At 42.0% G+C, this 16053-nt stretch overlaps 1 protein-coding gene across 4 annotated transcripts in view; it reads right to left on the reverse strand.

Moving 5' to 3' along the window:
• Positions 1 to 16053, reverse strand: part of RNF38 (ring finger protein 38) — a gene marked incomplete at its 5' end in the record, with an annotated part of 113148 nt that overhangs the window by 10115 nt on the left and 86980 nt on the right. For all 4 annotated transcript variants that reach the window (XM_083883596.1, XM_083883597.1, XM_083883598.1 and 1 more), the window contains 5 exons: positions 465 to 549; positions 2093 to 2199; positions 5040 to 5201; positions 11427 to 11597; positions 15575 to 15742. In XM_083883596.1, coding sequence (XP_083739722.1) covers positions 465 to 549; positions 2093 to 2199; positions 5040 to 5201; positions 11427 to 11597; positions 15575 to 15742 — 693 coding nt within the window. The remainder of the gene's footprint in view (positions 1 to 464; positions 550 to 2092; positions 2200 to 5039; positions 5202 to 11426; positions 11598 to 15574; positions 15743 to 16053) is intronic.

The raw sequence follows: 16053 nt of genomic DNA on the forward strand, positions 1-16053 counted from the left end.
CCCCTCCAGAGGACAGGAAGAAATGGCAGTAAGGCAATTTTATAAACATTACATTTAGATTAATTAATCCTATGGTATTAAAACTACTCTGAAAGTTACACTCATAAAACCAGTAACTTACCCTTCTCTTTCGAAAGTGCTTCATTTCTGTTTGGTATTTAAAATCAATTAAATTTTGAAAGGAAAGGAGTAGCATGGAGAACATAGAAGTTGAACAATTTAATGATTACTAGCCTGAAAAGGTGAATTCTGGGGAAGAGCAAGGGACAAGAAAGAAATCTAAATGCTTCTAATACCCAGTATTACAAAAAAAATCTGAAAAGACCCACTTTTGGATTCTGTCTTCACAGTCACTACATTTATTTGAAAGGCAAAACTAGGATTAAAAGCAAAATATAATAAAATTTTATCTATTGCTTGAGCTAATATCTGTTCTTTAAAGGTAGTTGTAGTTATACACCAACCTCATAGTTTTCTACCTCTCCATCTTCCACATCCAACTCAAAGCTGAAAGCTGGTCCAACTGCCGGTGGCACTGGGAGCATTGATCTACCACAAGAGCAAACAGGGATAAGGTTCAGCATTTTGCTGAAGGAAAGCACAGAAACACCTGGCAGAGGTAAAGTAACCTTTCTGATGCCTCTCAAATCAACATGTTCTCAGAACTGGTAAAACGTTATGTTTGAAGTCAAGGACAGACATTTGAAGTGAAAAAGTCACATGAAAAAGCTTTTTCTGCTACCTTCTGATATTGGGAGCGCTAACTTTTTAACTGCATGTGCGTTTCACTTGGTACTTTTAACCAAGCTCAGCTTTATTACAAAAACTAATCTAATTATCACAGACTATGGAGACCTAAAGCTGACAAAAACTGACATTCTGGTTTTAAATTTGTTTTGTTTCTTTAAATGGATAGAAGACAATCAAAGAGGAATGCTAAGTTAATTTAGATTGCCAACATAAAAGTCTTGCAACTTCTGCAAGCCTAAAACACACAGTGAAAATTAATAGGATTGCTACCAGATAAACTTCCATCCTGAAGGCAAGCACAAATTCACTTTCTCATGTACTGTGATGTTGGTTAAAGCAGAATCCTTCAGACTGAGAGATCAGAGAGATGTTTTTCTGGTTGTATATTCAGTAAGCCTTTTCACCCCCCAAGGTAGTACAATGGGTCAAAACTCCATCCACAGACATGGAAATCACAAATTCAAAGCACTAACATAGTAGAACCAGGAATTACTGTGCCACATCATGTCCTCAGTGAACAGGCAAGAAGCTGTGACATTACTCTCAGACTGCAAGATGAGAAGTTGAACAACTTTGCTGAATCAGATTTCTGGTGTCATTTTCATGCCATGTCTGACATTGCGCAGAGAAAATCTACAGATCTGGTGTCAGTGCTTGATTATTTCCTTGTCAATGTCACCTTTGCCACCAGAAACTTAATCTTTGTTTTCCAAATATTTAATTCTTACTTCCAATACAGAACAGAGAAGACTAATACATCTCGTATCACAGACTCACACTCTCTTCCAGAGAGGCTACCGTAACACACTACAGATAATTCCTATATGTTAATTTTCCCACATCTTTTCCAGAAACAGCTAATCAGAGGCAGATGATAAATGTGACAGCTGTGACAGAGTAGCACTTCAGCCAATAAAGAGTAACACATCACAGAAGTTCCCACTCTTGTGTTTTATAATTAAGAACCAAACCAAATTAATTTATTCTGTAATGAAGACTCCTACAACTTAATCCTACAGTCTAACTATGCCTCTGTAAGAGTATCACAGAACTCTGTTTTAAAATCCACTGAAGATTTTACTAAGAGTTCAGAAACAAGAGGCTACTGTAACTCAAAAATACCTACAAAACTACACAGGACAAAAACTGTTCACTTGTATTTTTCCTTGCTCAGTGGTGTAGGTTATTCAAAATACGCTGAAAAGTTTACACAGAAATGGAAGTTTTCCTCTAAGACAGGTGAAATATGCCTGGTTTCTGGTAGAGTCCAACCATAAAAAGTGCCAAGATGCTTGGTGACTTCTTAATAACCTACATGGAAGCAAATGTACTTTTCACTTACAGCACATAAGGTAATAGGCTGGGATGGTAAGGGTGTGGTGGTATTGGCTGCTGTGATCGGTATCTGCTGCGCCCTGTGAGTCTTCGAGGCATAAAAGGTGGGTAAGGCTGCAAGAAAGAAGAAAATAAGCTTCAACTGAAACTTGTGGAACTGGAACTTGTGTCTGGTTCTGGGCTCCCCAGCACAAGACAGACATGGACATACTAGAGAGAGTCCAACAAATGGTTACTAAGATGGGACTGGAGCATCTCCTGTGTGCAAAACGGCTGAGACAGCTGAGCCTGCTCAGCCTGGAGAAGAGAAGGCTCAGAGGGGATCCTATCAATGTATAAAAATACCTGAAGGGAGGGTGCAAAGAAGATGGAGCCAGGCTCTTTTCAGCAGTGCCCAGTGGCAGGACCAGAGACAGTGGGCATAGACCAAAACACAGGAGGCTCCGTCTGAACATCAGAAAACACTTCTGTAATCTGAGGGTAACTGAGCACTAGCACAGGCTGCCTATGGAGATGGTGGAGTCTCCCTTCCTGGAGATACTCAAAAGGCTGGACATAGTCCTGGACATCCAGTTTTAGGTGGACCTGCTTCACCAAATGATCTCCCTTATCCAGTCTGTGAGCCCATGATTCAACATTTTTCTATTCTTAATCTCTACCCTCAATAATGAAATCCATTTTCAATAAAGCATTATTTAAAGATCCAGCTTCTGCTAAAATCCAAAAGAATCTCAGCCTCAATATGAAATTATTATTCCTATCTATAATATACAATCATACCAATTCACGTGGAAAAGTGGTAATATACAACAGAAATCCTTACAAGTTCATATGTGTTTAGTCTACAGTCAGAATAGTCTGGGAAACAGGATGTGAATTGCTGACCCTCTTGTAAATATAAAAGACTCAGATGCTATTATGCAGGCCTGTGCATAAACAGTTGAGTAAACAAGCCTTTAGAAAACTCTTTTAAAATGAGAATTTTTTAGAAATCTCTTAAAAAACCCTTTAAGCTGTAATATATATTTACATTTAGGCTTAAAGGTTTGAAGCCTTTCAGGTGTATGTGGAAGATTTAATTAGTACAATTTCTGCAGCTGGACCACACAGAGACACTCAAGCCCAAAGTTTCAATGCATTCATTCCATGGATAAATCAAGGTGCTTTTTGTCACCTTTTACTAAAACGTATTTTCTACAACTGAAATTCATCTAGCCCTATTAAATTTGTATTGGAGGGCCTTAAGATCTTTTTTGAAAATAAAGAACAACATAAGCCTTTACTAACACATTTTCTTCTTACATGTTTGAAATGTGAAAGCACAAGAGCCCAACACTCCCAATGAATAACCTAAAATCCCTTAATTTTACAATAGAAACGTTATAATTAATGTATGGCCCAGTCATACATAAAATTAACACATGAATATAAGAACAATGCAAAAGAACCAGGTTCCTTTTCGTTGAGGTCTCAAACTAGACATATGAAATATTAATTTTACTGCTTTGTGAATTCTGCAATCCAAAGCCATAATTAGAAACTGTTGTGTTCACTGAATGAAAAACAATCAGAAATGCAGCTATTCCATTCTAATTTTAATGCAAATAAAGCTTTATAAAGATTTTGTATTACTTTATAAAGGGCCACATGGTTACTTCTGATAATGTCTCTATTATACTCCTTAGGAATAGATGCTACAGGGCTGAAGCATCAGAGCAGACAAATGCTACAATCTGCAGAAAATGGTATAATGTTCCCTATCTACTACAACAACCAAACTTTAAAATGAAGGAAATCTGATTCCAAGAAAAACCTGTATGATTAGACTAATTCATCTAAGAAGCATACTTAATAAAATACAAGCAGTTTATGGAACATTTCAAGTGTTCTGGACTCCAGAGTGTCTCATAGTGCCTGAAAAATTCATTGAAAATCTGTACACCTTTAGATTAGGAGTAAGTTGATCACTTTTTGAAATGGTGGACATTTACTTGAACCTTTATAAAAACTGCAGCAGGTATTTGACTAGGCTCTATGATTTCAAGGAGAATAATTAAAGAAAAGATATCTGAATATTCTACAGCTGCAGGGCCTAAAATTTAATTCTTATTTAAAATTTAAATAACAATATACCCCTAAAACCACCAACAACTTGATGCATATGTCAAACAATAAAAAATTTCAGCACCTATATTTGGGATCTAGCTATTTCTCCCAGCATTACACAAGCAGGAGATTGAGTATTTCATTTATTTAAAAAGTGACCCACACAAAACAATCACAACAACAACAAAACCCTGACCAATTTCAAAACTAGTATAATTGCAGACTGAGGTACGACAAAGATCCTAGAAGTAGCACCACTGGACACACCACAGAAGCACATGATTCAAGAAAATTCAACACAGACTTTATCTTGCACCATTTTAAACTTTATTTTGTGCTGCTGCAGTTAAACTGCCTGAAAAAAAACCCCTGAAAGCTGACTTAAATCAAGCTTTATAACAAGAATATATTTATAATATATGGTGTGGTCTAAATTATGGAAGCACTCTACAACTGCTGAAAGAGAAAAACTGTTTTTAAAGCATTCTGGCTTTCCAGAGCTGTGGAAACTCAGCATACGATGACAAATTAACTAAAAGTAACAACAGTTTTTTTAAACTGTACTAAGCAATTCCTGCAATAGAAGTTCCAGCCTATGTGACAACATGGAAACTTTTTCAAGTAAATGCTGCTGCACTCTGCAGATAATGTTAGTGGAAATAATTTGCTGGCGTCATTTAATTACCTTTAACTTAATTAACATAAGCTTAAAGAAAATACCACGGTGTGCAGCTATTTCAATAATGGAATATGATTGCAAAAACTTTCCAACAAAATGTACTACAGAATAAAGGTCAAGAATTTTAATGCAGTATGAAAGAGAATGTAGCATAGAAAACAATACTTACTACCCCAAATGACACCTCCTGGTGTAATGGATCATGAGCTAAGAATTGAAGAGGAGCAGAGGGAGGCAACGTTGGTGGGTGGGCTGAGGGAGGGTATGTAAAACCTCCTACAGGAAGATGTTCTCCAAGCAATTCTACGTCATTTTCTATCCTTTGAAGTGGCTACAAAAAAACCAGAGATAGCCATTGTTGCAATAATAGAGATGAAATATTTTCCCCAATAAAGAACTGCAGTCCCAGCTGTATATTCTGTACTGCCATGATTGATTTTATAGTAACTCTGTGAACAATTCCTAGATCATTAGCACTACCCAAAAAAGCAAAAAAAACCCCTACACATTCGATATAAATTCACCTTTTCCAGCTAGCCATGCTTACAGACCAGGAATTTATGCAATCTAGCAAATATAGGAGTGGCTGTAATTTCCTGTATCTTGCATTTTTCAGGATGAGTATTTTCTCTTCTTCTTGACAGGTTGCTCTCACTGTATGATATGTGAGACAATGTCCTGGGTTGTAGTGTAGGATGTACACAAAGTATTTATTCTATCACCATCTTCATGAGCTGTTGGAACCAGGTGGGGCAGTGTTCTTCCCAGGCCCCCTGCCTTTGGGCTGTCTTCTGCTAATGGCCCATCAACGCCTTGCCCATGACTCACAGGTAACTCCCTCTAGGAGTTATCTCTGTTTAATGGGCCATCAAGGACCCATTGCATGATTCATCATCCCGTTGTGAGATGCTTCACCTAGGGGGAGGAGCCAAGCATTCTCACCTGGACATAATCTGGGATTTGGGACAGTACAAGCAGCCCTTACCTACTGGATTCCCAGAGGACCAGAGCTACCAGACCTTTCTACAGGATCACTGCTTCAGGAAGAGCACCTCACCTGGACTGCTTCCACCATCCTGCTCAGGTTGTATTCTGACTGTCAGTGGTCCTTTGTGTTATTGCATTTATTTTATTTTATTTTACCTTTTTACCTTTCTTCTTATTAAATTGTATTTCTGACTTTAAGTCTCTCACTGGTTTTGCTTTCAAGCCAGCACATATTTTTGGTGCCCAACATGGGGTAGAGGCACTGAGAGAAGTCAGAATTACAATTTTGTATTGAAGAAGACATCTGTTCATTATGATGCTCAACATGCTTACATGTGTCTTGTACCTATCTATATTTTTCTGCACATAGGGCACTACCTGCCGGTCTTAATGCTCCTGCGTAAACCAGGGTATGGCACTAAAATTGCCTTATTGGTCTATTATGTCCATTGCTTGATAAACTCCAAGGCAATGAACAGCATTCAGAATATATACCCAGTTTTGGATTCTGGTCTAGGATGCTACATCTGGGGCCTCAACAATCTCACCCAGCCCCTGTGGGAAAGGGGTAAAGAATGATTTTTTCCAGCTTTTCAGGCATAACACAGCAGTTTTTGAAAATATTGAGTACTCTCGGGATGCCAAGGATAGTATGATGTTGTTGTTTTGTCTGCTTTGTCTTCTCTGCATGGCCCTTTGTTTTTTCTGCACCATGCTTAGAGTCAAAACACTACATGGTGTGATGCAGCGTGTTCTTAAGGCAGAGGAAGAAGGAAAGAGAAGCAAAGCAACAGCATCAGCGTCTACACAGACTGTCACAGAGGAAAAGGGAACCAAAGACAAGGCAACAGTGTCCTCATCTACACAGACCATCACAGAGGAAAAAGAAGCCGAAAGTGAATCAACAGTGTCCATGTCTACACAGACTGTCACAGAGGAGAAGAGAACCAAAAGTGAGGCAACAGTGTCCACATCTACGCAGACTGTCACAGAGGAGAAAGGAACCAAAGGTGCCATCAGCATCTCCACACAAACCGTCACTGAACTGGAACCACCTAAACCAGTAGCAGTTGCCACCACTCAGAAAAAGAAGCCAAGGAGCAAATCAGTCCGCATAGTGACTGACGAGGATGCAGCAGGACCTTCGCAGCCAGCAGAGGAGACAGAGATAGAGATCATCACTTGCTCTCTATCCCTGGCTGAGCTGCGTGACCTGCAAAGGGAATTCACCCGCCAGACCAACGAGTCCATCCTGACCTGGCTGCTCCGCATCTGGGACGCTGCAGCCAATGACACCATTCTGGATGGAATTGAGGCCAGGCAACTGGGATCGCTGTCCTGGGATGTGGTCATTGACAAGGGGATTGGGAAAACCCAAGAACCTCTCAGCCTCTGGCAGCGACTGCTAACAAGTGTGAAAGACAGATACCTTTGTAAAGAGAAACACCTACCACAAGAAGCCCATCTAGAATCAATGTTGCCCCAGTCTCTCAGAACTCTAGATGGTACAGGAATGATGATATGACTGATCCTCTTGAAGGGACCTCAGAAACATATGTACAGGAAGAGAACAATGTATGCCATGACCAGGAATAGGGGTGCCCTGCCTCTAGCCAGGAAGAGGAAAGGGACAATCAGATCTACTGGACTGTGTGGATCCGATGGCCTGGCACACCTGACCCACAAGAATATACGGCGTTGGTTGACACTGGGGCCCAATGTACCATGATGCCATCAAGGTATGTAGGAACAGAATCCATTTCTATTTCTGGGGTGACAGGAGGGTCCCAGGAACTGACTGTATTAGAGGCTGAAGTGAGTTTAACTGGGAACGAGCGGCAAAAACACCCCATCGTGACTGGCCCAGAGGCCCCATGCATTCTCGGCATAGACTATCACAAAAATAGATATTTCAAAGACCCGAAAAGATATCGTTGGGATTTTGGGATAGCCGCAGTGGAGAAAGAAAACATCAGACAGTTGAATACTTTGCCTGGTCTCTCAGATGACCCCTCTGCTGTGGGACTGCTGAGAGTCGAAGAACAACAGGTACCAACTGCCACAACAACAGTACACCGCCGCCAATACCACACTGACAGAGACTCTGTGATTCCCATACATGAGATGATCCGTAAACTGGAGAGCCAAGGGATGGTCAGTAAGGCTCATTCACCTTTCAACAGCCCAATATGGCCTGTGCGTAAGTCCAGTGGAGAATGGAGACTGACGGTGGATTACCGTGCTCTGAATGAAGTCACGCCACCACTGAGCGCTGCTGTGCCAGACATGTTAGAGCTTCAATATGAGCTGGAGTCCAAGGCAGCAAAGTGGTATGCGACCACTGACATTGCCAATGCCTTCTTCTCCACTCCTTTGGCAGCACAGTGCAGGCCCCAGTTTGCTTTCACCTGGAGGGGCGTGCAGTACACCTGGAACCGACTGCCCCAGGGGTGGAAACACAGCCCCACCATCTGCCACGGGCTGATCTAGGCTGCACTGGAGAAAGGTGAGGCTCCGGAACATCTGCAGTACATCGACGACATCATCGTATGGGGAAACACCCCAGGGGAGGTCTTGGAGAAAGGAGAGAAGATTATCCAAATTCTGCTGAAAGCTGGTTTTGCCATTAAACGAAGTAAGGTTAAGGGACCGGCTCAAAAAATCCAGTTCCTGGGAGTCAAGTGGCAAGATGGATGTCGCCAAATCTCCACAGAGATAATCAACAAGATCACTGCCATGTCCCCACCTACCAACAAGAAGGAAACACAAGCTTTCCTAGGTGCCATAGGCTTCTGGAGGATGCACATTCCTGAGTACAGTCAGATCGTGAGCCCTCTCTATCTGGTGACCCACAAGAAGAACAATTTCCACTGGGGCCCTGAACAGCAACAAGCCTTTGTTCAGATCAAGCAAGAGATGGCTCACGCAGTAGCCCTTGGCCCAGTCAGGATGGGACCAGATGTGAGGAATGTGCTTTACTCTGCAGCTGGGAACAACAGTCTGTCCTGGAGCCTGTGGCAGAAGGTGCCTGGGGAGACTCAAGGCCGACCATTGGGATTCTGGAGCCGAAGCTACAGAGGCTCCGAAGCCAACTACACTCCCACAGAGAAGGAGATCTTGGCCGCCAGTGAAGGAGTTCAAGCTGCCTCAGAAGTGATTGGCACTGAAACACAGCTGCTTCTGGCACCCCAATTACCAGTGCTGGGGTGGATGTTTAAGGGAAAGGTTCCTTCCACACATCACGCCACTGACACCACATGGAGCAAATGGATTGCTCTCATCACACAGCGTGCCTGTATTGGAAACCCAAATCGCCCTGGCATTCTGGAAGTTATAACAAACTGGCCAGAAGGTGAGAATTTTGGATTATCGTCTGACGAAGAAGAAAAGCAAGTAACGCGTGCCGAGGAAGCCCCACCATACAATGAACTACCGGAGACTGAAAGACGATATGCTCTCTTCACTGATGGCTCCTGCTGAATTGTAGGCGCTAACCGGAAATGGAAAGCTGCAGTTTGGAGCCCCACACGACAAGTTGCACAGGCTGCCGAGAGACAAGGTGAGTCGAGTCAGGTTGCAGAGCTTAAAGCTGTCCAGCTGGCTTTGGATATTGCTGAACGAGAGAAATGGCCGAGGCTCTATCTCTACACTGACTCATGGATGGTAGCTAATGCTCTGTGGGGATGGCTGAATTGCTGGAAAAAGGCCAACTGGCAGCGCAGAGGAAAACCCATCTGGGCCGCTGACATTCGGCAGGACATCGCTGCCCGAGTAGAGAGACTGACCGTGAAGGTTCGACACGTGGACGCACACGTACCCAAGAGCCGGGCTAATGAGGAGCATCGCAACAATGAGCAGGTGGACAAAGCTGCCAAGGTGAAAGTATCACAGGTGGATCTAGACTGGCAGCACAAGGGAGAACTGTTCCTAGCTCGTTGGGCCCATGATGCCTCTGGTCACCAAGGAAGAGATGCGACATACCGATGGGCCCGTGACCGAGGGGTGGACCTTGCTATGGACAGCATCTCCCAGGTCATCCACAACTGTGAGACCTGCGCTGCAATCAAACAGGCCAAGTGAGTGAAGCCTCTGTGGTATGGTGGACGATGGCTGAAGTACAGGTATGGGGAAGCCTGGCAAATTGACTACATCACCCTTCCCCAAACCCACCAAGGAAAGCGCTACGTGCTGACCATGGTGGAAGCCACCACTGGATGGCTGGAAACCTACCCTGTGCCTCATGCCACTGCCCGGAACACCATCCTGGGCCTGGAAAAACAAGTCCTGTGGAGACACGGCACCCCCGAGAGAATTGAGTCGGACAATGGGACCCATTTCAAAAACAGCCTTATAAACACCTGGGCCAGAGAACATGGTATTGAATGGATACATCACATTCCTTATCACGCACCAGCTGCCGGGAAAGTTGAACGGTGCAATGGACTACTAAAGACTGCCCTGAAGGCACTTGGTGGGGGGACCTTCAAGAATTGGGAAATGAACTTAGCCAAAGCCACCTGGATGGTCAACACCCAAGGGTCCATCAGTCGAGGTGGTCTGCCCAGTTTGAACCCTTGCACACAGTGGATGGAGAAAAAGTCCCTGCAGTACATATGAAAGGCCTTTTAGGGAAGACTGTTTGGATTAATCCCGCCTCAGGAAAAGGCAGACCCATCCGTGGGATTGTCTTTGCTCAAGGATCTGGTTACACTTGGTGGGTAATGTAGAAAGAGGGGGAAACCCGTTGTGTACCACAGGGAAACTTAATTTTAAGTGAGAACAGTGTGTAACATTTTATTCTGTATGTATATGTGTATCTTTGTATGTATATGTGTATCTTTGCAAGAATGTATTGATTTGGATATGATGTAGATGGTAATAGAATAAGGGGTGGATTATGTCCTGGGTTGTAGCGTAGGATGTACACAAAGTATTTATTCTATCACCGTCTTCATGAACTGTTGGAACCAGGTGGGGCAGTGTTCTTCCCAGGCCCCCCTCCTTTGGGCTACCTTCTGAGGAAAGAGTGGTAGGCCAGAACTGTAAACCTGATTTCCCCTAAATCCAAAACAGGGTCACATTTTCCTGTGTTTATATAGTCCATTTCACTAAGCCAAATCTGCTTAAGTGACCACATCAGTAACTTTCATTCATGTAAAGAAAATGTCCTAGGAAAAGAACTGGTCATTCAAAAATTAATCAAGAAGTAATACAAAAGAAACATATGATTAAAACAACAGTGTGCTTTTTTCTCTGCTAAGCTTTTTTCTGAGATGCCTACTATGCTTACACAATCTCCTCTGGATTCTATTCTACTTCCTAGGAAAGAAATAGCCAATGGTGAAGCAAATACCCATCCTTCTGAGAGAAGTAAAAGCCTATGGAGAAACAGCACAGACAGTGACAAAATCTGAAGGGGAACACGGAACTTCAGAAGTATTTTTTTTCATCTTTATATCAAGTGGTTACAGTTTGGAAGAAAATCCTTGTTTCCTCAATCAGGTATCAGTACTATGTGTCACTCCAGCCCATCAGTTCTACTGAGAGTGGGGTAAGAAGCATTACTTACCGATCGTGACTGCTGTGCTTGGAAAGGAACAAATTGTCCTGGAGGAGGTAAGTGAGGAGGGTGGTGTGTAGAGATATGAGGAGGATGCAAAAGGAATGGGTCACTAGAAATAAGGGGTGGAAATGCTGCATATGGTACAGGTAGGTGCTGGACTGAACACGCCTGAAGCATCTGAAATAAAATGAAAACAATACATTTTTGTAGCACAAACATTCCCTATACAATGTTCCATATTCTATGTATTTATAATGTGAAGATGTAATTGTAACCAAACAGTTCTTTAGCACTGTTGAAAAAGCCTCCGAAATAGACATAAATAATAACAACTCATTCAAATACCCAAGGAACAGTGATTACTAGAGAACAGGCTCTAGGAAGTAGCATAGTGACATCTGCCAGGTGCTCATGAGGCCATCAGGAGTCTGGATTTTCAATACTCCAGGATGAGACAGGCTTTTAAGTGATGAGCAGACAGTTATCCTAGTTAATTTTATTTTTCTCACATATTATCATTAAAACAGCATGCCAAAGCAATGGTCTTGCAACCACTTTAAGCTTTAGATGCAGGTGAGGGACTCAGCTGTCAGACTGTGCCTAAAGACCTCTGCTGTCTCATATACTATGAATAATTCGTACAGTCTGCTCCATTTTGCACTTTTGGGTGAGTCCTATGCTCCAAAAGCAGCTCCCTAGTGACAGATACTACAAGAAATAGCTCTTTTTCTCTTCTTTAAATTCCTAACACAAAAGCAACTTTGGGCACTAATGTTTGATCAATAAAATTATGAAGGCATTGCAGGGTAACAGGAATGTGCTTTGTGGCATTCCACCTTTATATATGGAAGAGCAAGGAACCTGCTTTTTTTTTTTTTTTTTTTTTTTTTGGTTCTGCTTTTGCTTTGATCCATTATGAGAATGTCAGGCATTTCTTTTATACTTTTAACCATTACAAGAGCATTTAATTAAGATATTCATTATCAAATTTTGAAAAGAAAGATTACCCAGTTCTGATCTCTTTTTTTTTTTCTTATTAGTAATGGCACAAATTGTACATTTACTTATTGACAATAATAGCATAAAATGGTAAAAAGAAGTAATTTAAAATCAGATTTCAGTAGTGGAGGTGAAAATATGATCTCAATTTGCTGTGATCATGACCAAACATAAACCTCCAAATGCACCAAAACACTTGTAGATTAATTTGATCCAACTACTATTTTTAATTTAAATGCTGACTTGATGACTGTTTTTTTCCCTCAGTTACTACCTCATTTTTCTAAAGAACATATACCATAAACAAGTGTTTCTATGGTTATAATACATCTTTATCGTATTTTACTAAATTGAAAACTGTCCTCTGAAATAGCTGAAGATAAATTTGCAGGTAGAACATCTCACGATCTTCATAAAAACATTCCCAAAGATTCTTTGGGAAACACTGAAATAGGATTCTACGCTGTAAAGATTACCATAGCTCCTCTATATATTTGGAAATGTTTGGAGGCCGCACTAACTTCCAAGCAGAAATAAATGAAAATTACCTGTTTATTCATTCAAGCTTTTTTAAAAGCTCTTCAGTTTGGACATATCATAGCATGACCTGGGTTGGAAGGCACCCTTAAGATCATTTTGTTCCAAACCCCATGGGCAGGGACACCTTTCACTAGACCAGGTTGCTCAGAGCTTCAGCCAACCCAGCCTTTCAGGGATGTGGCATCCGTAAGTTTTCCAGGCAACCTGTTCCAGTGCCTCACCACCCTCAAAGTAAAGAATTTTTTTAATAATATCTAATTTAAACCTACTCTTTTTTCAGTTAAAGCCATTTCCCATCTTGTTCTGTCATTATGTGCCTTGTAAAAAGTCTCTGTCCACTGTTCTTGTAGGCTCCCTTCAAGTCCTGGAATTAGGGCACCTCAAAGCCTCCTCTTCCAGGCTGAACAAACCCAATTCTCTCAGCCTTTCATCACAGTAGTGCTCCATCCCTCTGATCACCTTAGTGTCTCTCCTGTGAACCTACTCCAGCAGTTCCATGTCTTTCTGGTGCTGGGACCCCAGAGCTGGATGCAGGGCTCCAGGTGGGGCCTCACCAGAGCAGAGCAGAGGGGCAGAATCCCCTCCCTCCCCTGCTGCCCACACTGCTCTGGATGCAGCCCAGGACAGGTTTGACTTTCTGGGCTGGGAGTGCCCTGGGTCATGTCCAGCCTCTCACCCACCAGCACCTCCAAGTCCTTCTCACTGGGCTGCTCTCCATCTGTGCAGCCCCAGCCTGTATTGGTATGACCCAGGTGCAGCACGTTGTGTTTGGTCTTGTTAAACCACATGAGATTTCATGTGGGTCCATTTCTCAAGCTTGTCCATGTCCCTCTGGATGGCATCTTGTCCTTCAAAGAACTTTTAAAACTGATGAAAGTACTTAATAAATGGCATTTGTTTACTTCATAGTTACACATGCAGAGAGAGAGACAAATATTGTGAAAATAACAAAAGGAAACTGGGAAGTTCACAGGTGAAGCTGGTGAGCATGGTGGAGGGCATGGGCTACCTTGAGATGTATTTTCATAGGCTGGAGAAATTGGCTGACAGGAACTATGTGAAGTTCAAAGGCAAATGTGAAGTCTGGCACTGGAAAAGAGTAACTCCATGGATTGGGACACTCTGAGACTAATTGGTTGCAGTTAAGACTTGCAGGAAAAAAAAGTGGTGTTGTGGTGGACATGTACACAATACCCATAGTCTACTCAGTCAAAAAGGCCTGTGGCATGCCAGGCTGCATGGCTAAGAAAGCAACTGGTGAAATCAGTGAAGTTATTCTGTCCCTCCATTCAGAAACTGACATTAATCTCAAGCCTTGGGCCCAGTTTTGGGCGTTCTAGTGCCAAACAGAAACAATGACAACACGATAACCAGGTCTTGATGAAAAGTCATGATGATCAGTGACTTGAAAAAAACTGCATAAAAGAGGTGGCATGACTGGATTTGCTCTTCTTTAAAAAGAGAAAATGATACAAAAACCTTACCCCTGTCTCTAACTACTTCCTGAGAGTGGACAAGAGTCCAAGTCCTTCTCAAGAAGCAAAGTGAAACAGCAACAGGACCAATGGGACCAAGATACAACAAAGAAAATTCAAGCAGACATATGGAGGAAATTCTTCATCACAAGGACAGTCAAACACTGGAGCAGAAGCCTAGTGGTGTTATGAAACCTCCATACTTGGAAGTTGGTACTGCAGCAGGAGACCACCAGACAACTTCCACTGTCCCCTCTTAACTTAAACTCTTAACTTAAAACTATTCCTCAATTTTATGCTGTAACAGAAGAAAACAAAGTCTGCCTGCTGATGCTACAGAAACTTAACTGTTTATATTCACTTGTACTGGATCTATTCTCTCAACACACTTGATTAACTGTTGTACATTCAAAATAAAAACCAGAGCTTTACTCCTATACGTATTGCAAGGCCAACTGCATTGCTGAATTACAAAACATGTTATGAATTGCACAGATAATATACCTATTCAAAGCACAGGGTAAGATTATTAGTATCCATTGTGTGGATTTCCGTAAGCCCCAATACAGTTTCAGATTTTTCTCTGCTGTTTCTTAGGACATGTTGCTTCTTCCTTGCTTAATTTACTATGTAGGTATTGTTCCAGTCTCTGGGTACTTATTCTGAGATTGCTTTGTTCCACTAACATCACCACTAAACAGAAGAAACAAGCTGTCTCTCATGCTGCTTCAGGGATACACACCAGCTTAAGTAACAGATTTTCACAATTTGACAGGTAAGAAGAACTGATTCTCACAAATGCTCCAGAATAGCCATACTGCAGCATGCTGCAGATCTTACTGCCTCTCATGGTCATAAATGGTACCCAGGCACGATAAATGCAAATTACCCTTACTCTTCAATGAGCAGCCTAAAGAAATCAATGGCTCATATCAAGGGTTTTGTTTCAGTGCCACACAGGCTTATTCATGTCACAGAATGCACCACAGGAAAAGCACAGTTACACACTGCTGGCAGAGACCAACATTACACCAACATCAGAAATGTTCACTGGATGCTGTATATAGTACTGTGTAGGACATTATACATTTATACTAGAAAAACTGATTGAAGCTGGTGTAGTTAGAGGGACCCACTTACTGGGGGAGGCACACTGCAAACTGGAAGGTGCTGTCCACTGAAAACCACTGAGCACCCTGGAACCTGCTGCGCGCTGCAGGCTGGAATGTGCTGACCTGTGCAAAGTGGTATCCCATGTGGAGCCACAGTTGTCACTGTGTATGAAACAGGAACTGTGCCCTGATGGATCTGCAGCAAAAGGAAAAGAAAATTTGTTTATTAACTTACAGGAAAGATTTAACACTGTTGTGTTGTACAGCACAGTAAGGTAACAAGCTTTTAATTACAGACCATAAAAATAATATATTCACCAAGAAAGTATAAAAGGAGGCACATGGTTGTAATTTCTCTTCATAAAAACATTTTTATCAATGGAATGTTATTTATTGATCAGAATTTCTGGGCCAGACTGATCTCTCAGTTTAACATGTTAAAACTTCAGTGGCACCTTAGTCACTCAGAAGCATGTCAGACTATTAAGCCTGCCTACCCTCCCTTCT

This window comes from Zosterops lateralis (genome assembly GCF_965231275.1).
Source record: "Zosterops lateralis genome assembly, chromosome: Z".
Lineage (NCBI taxonomy): Eukaryota > Metazoa > Chordata > Aves > Passeriformes > Zosteropidae > Zosterops > Zosterops lateralis.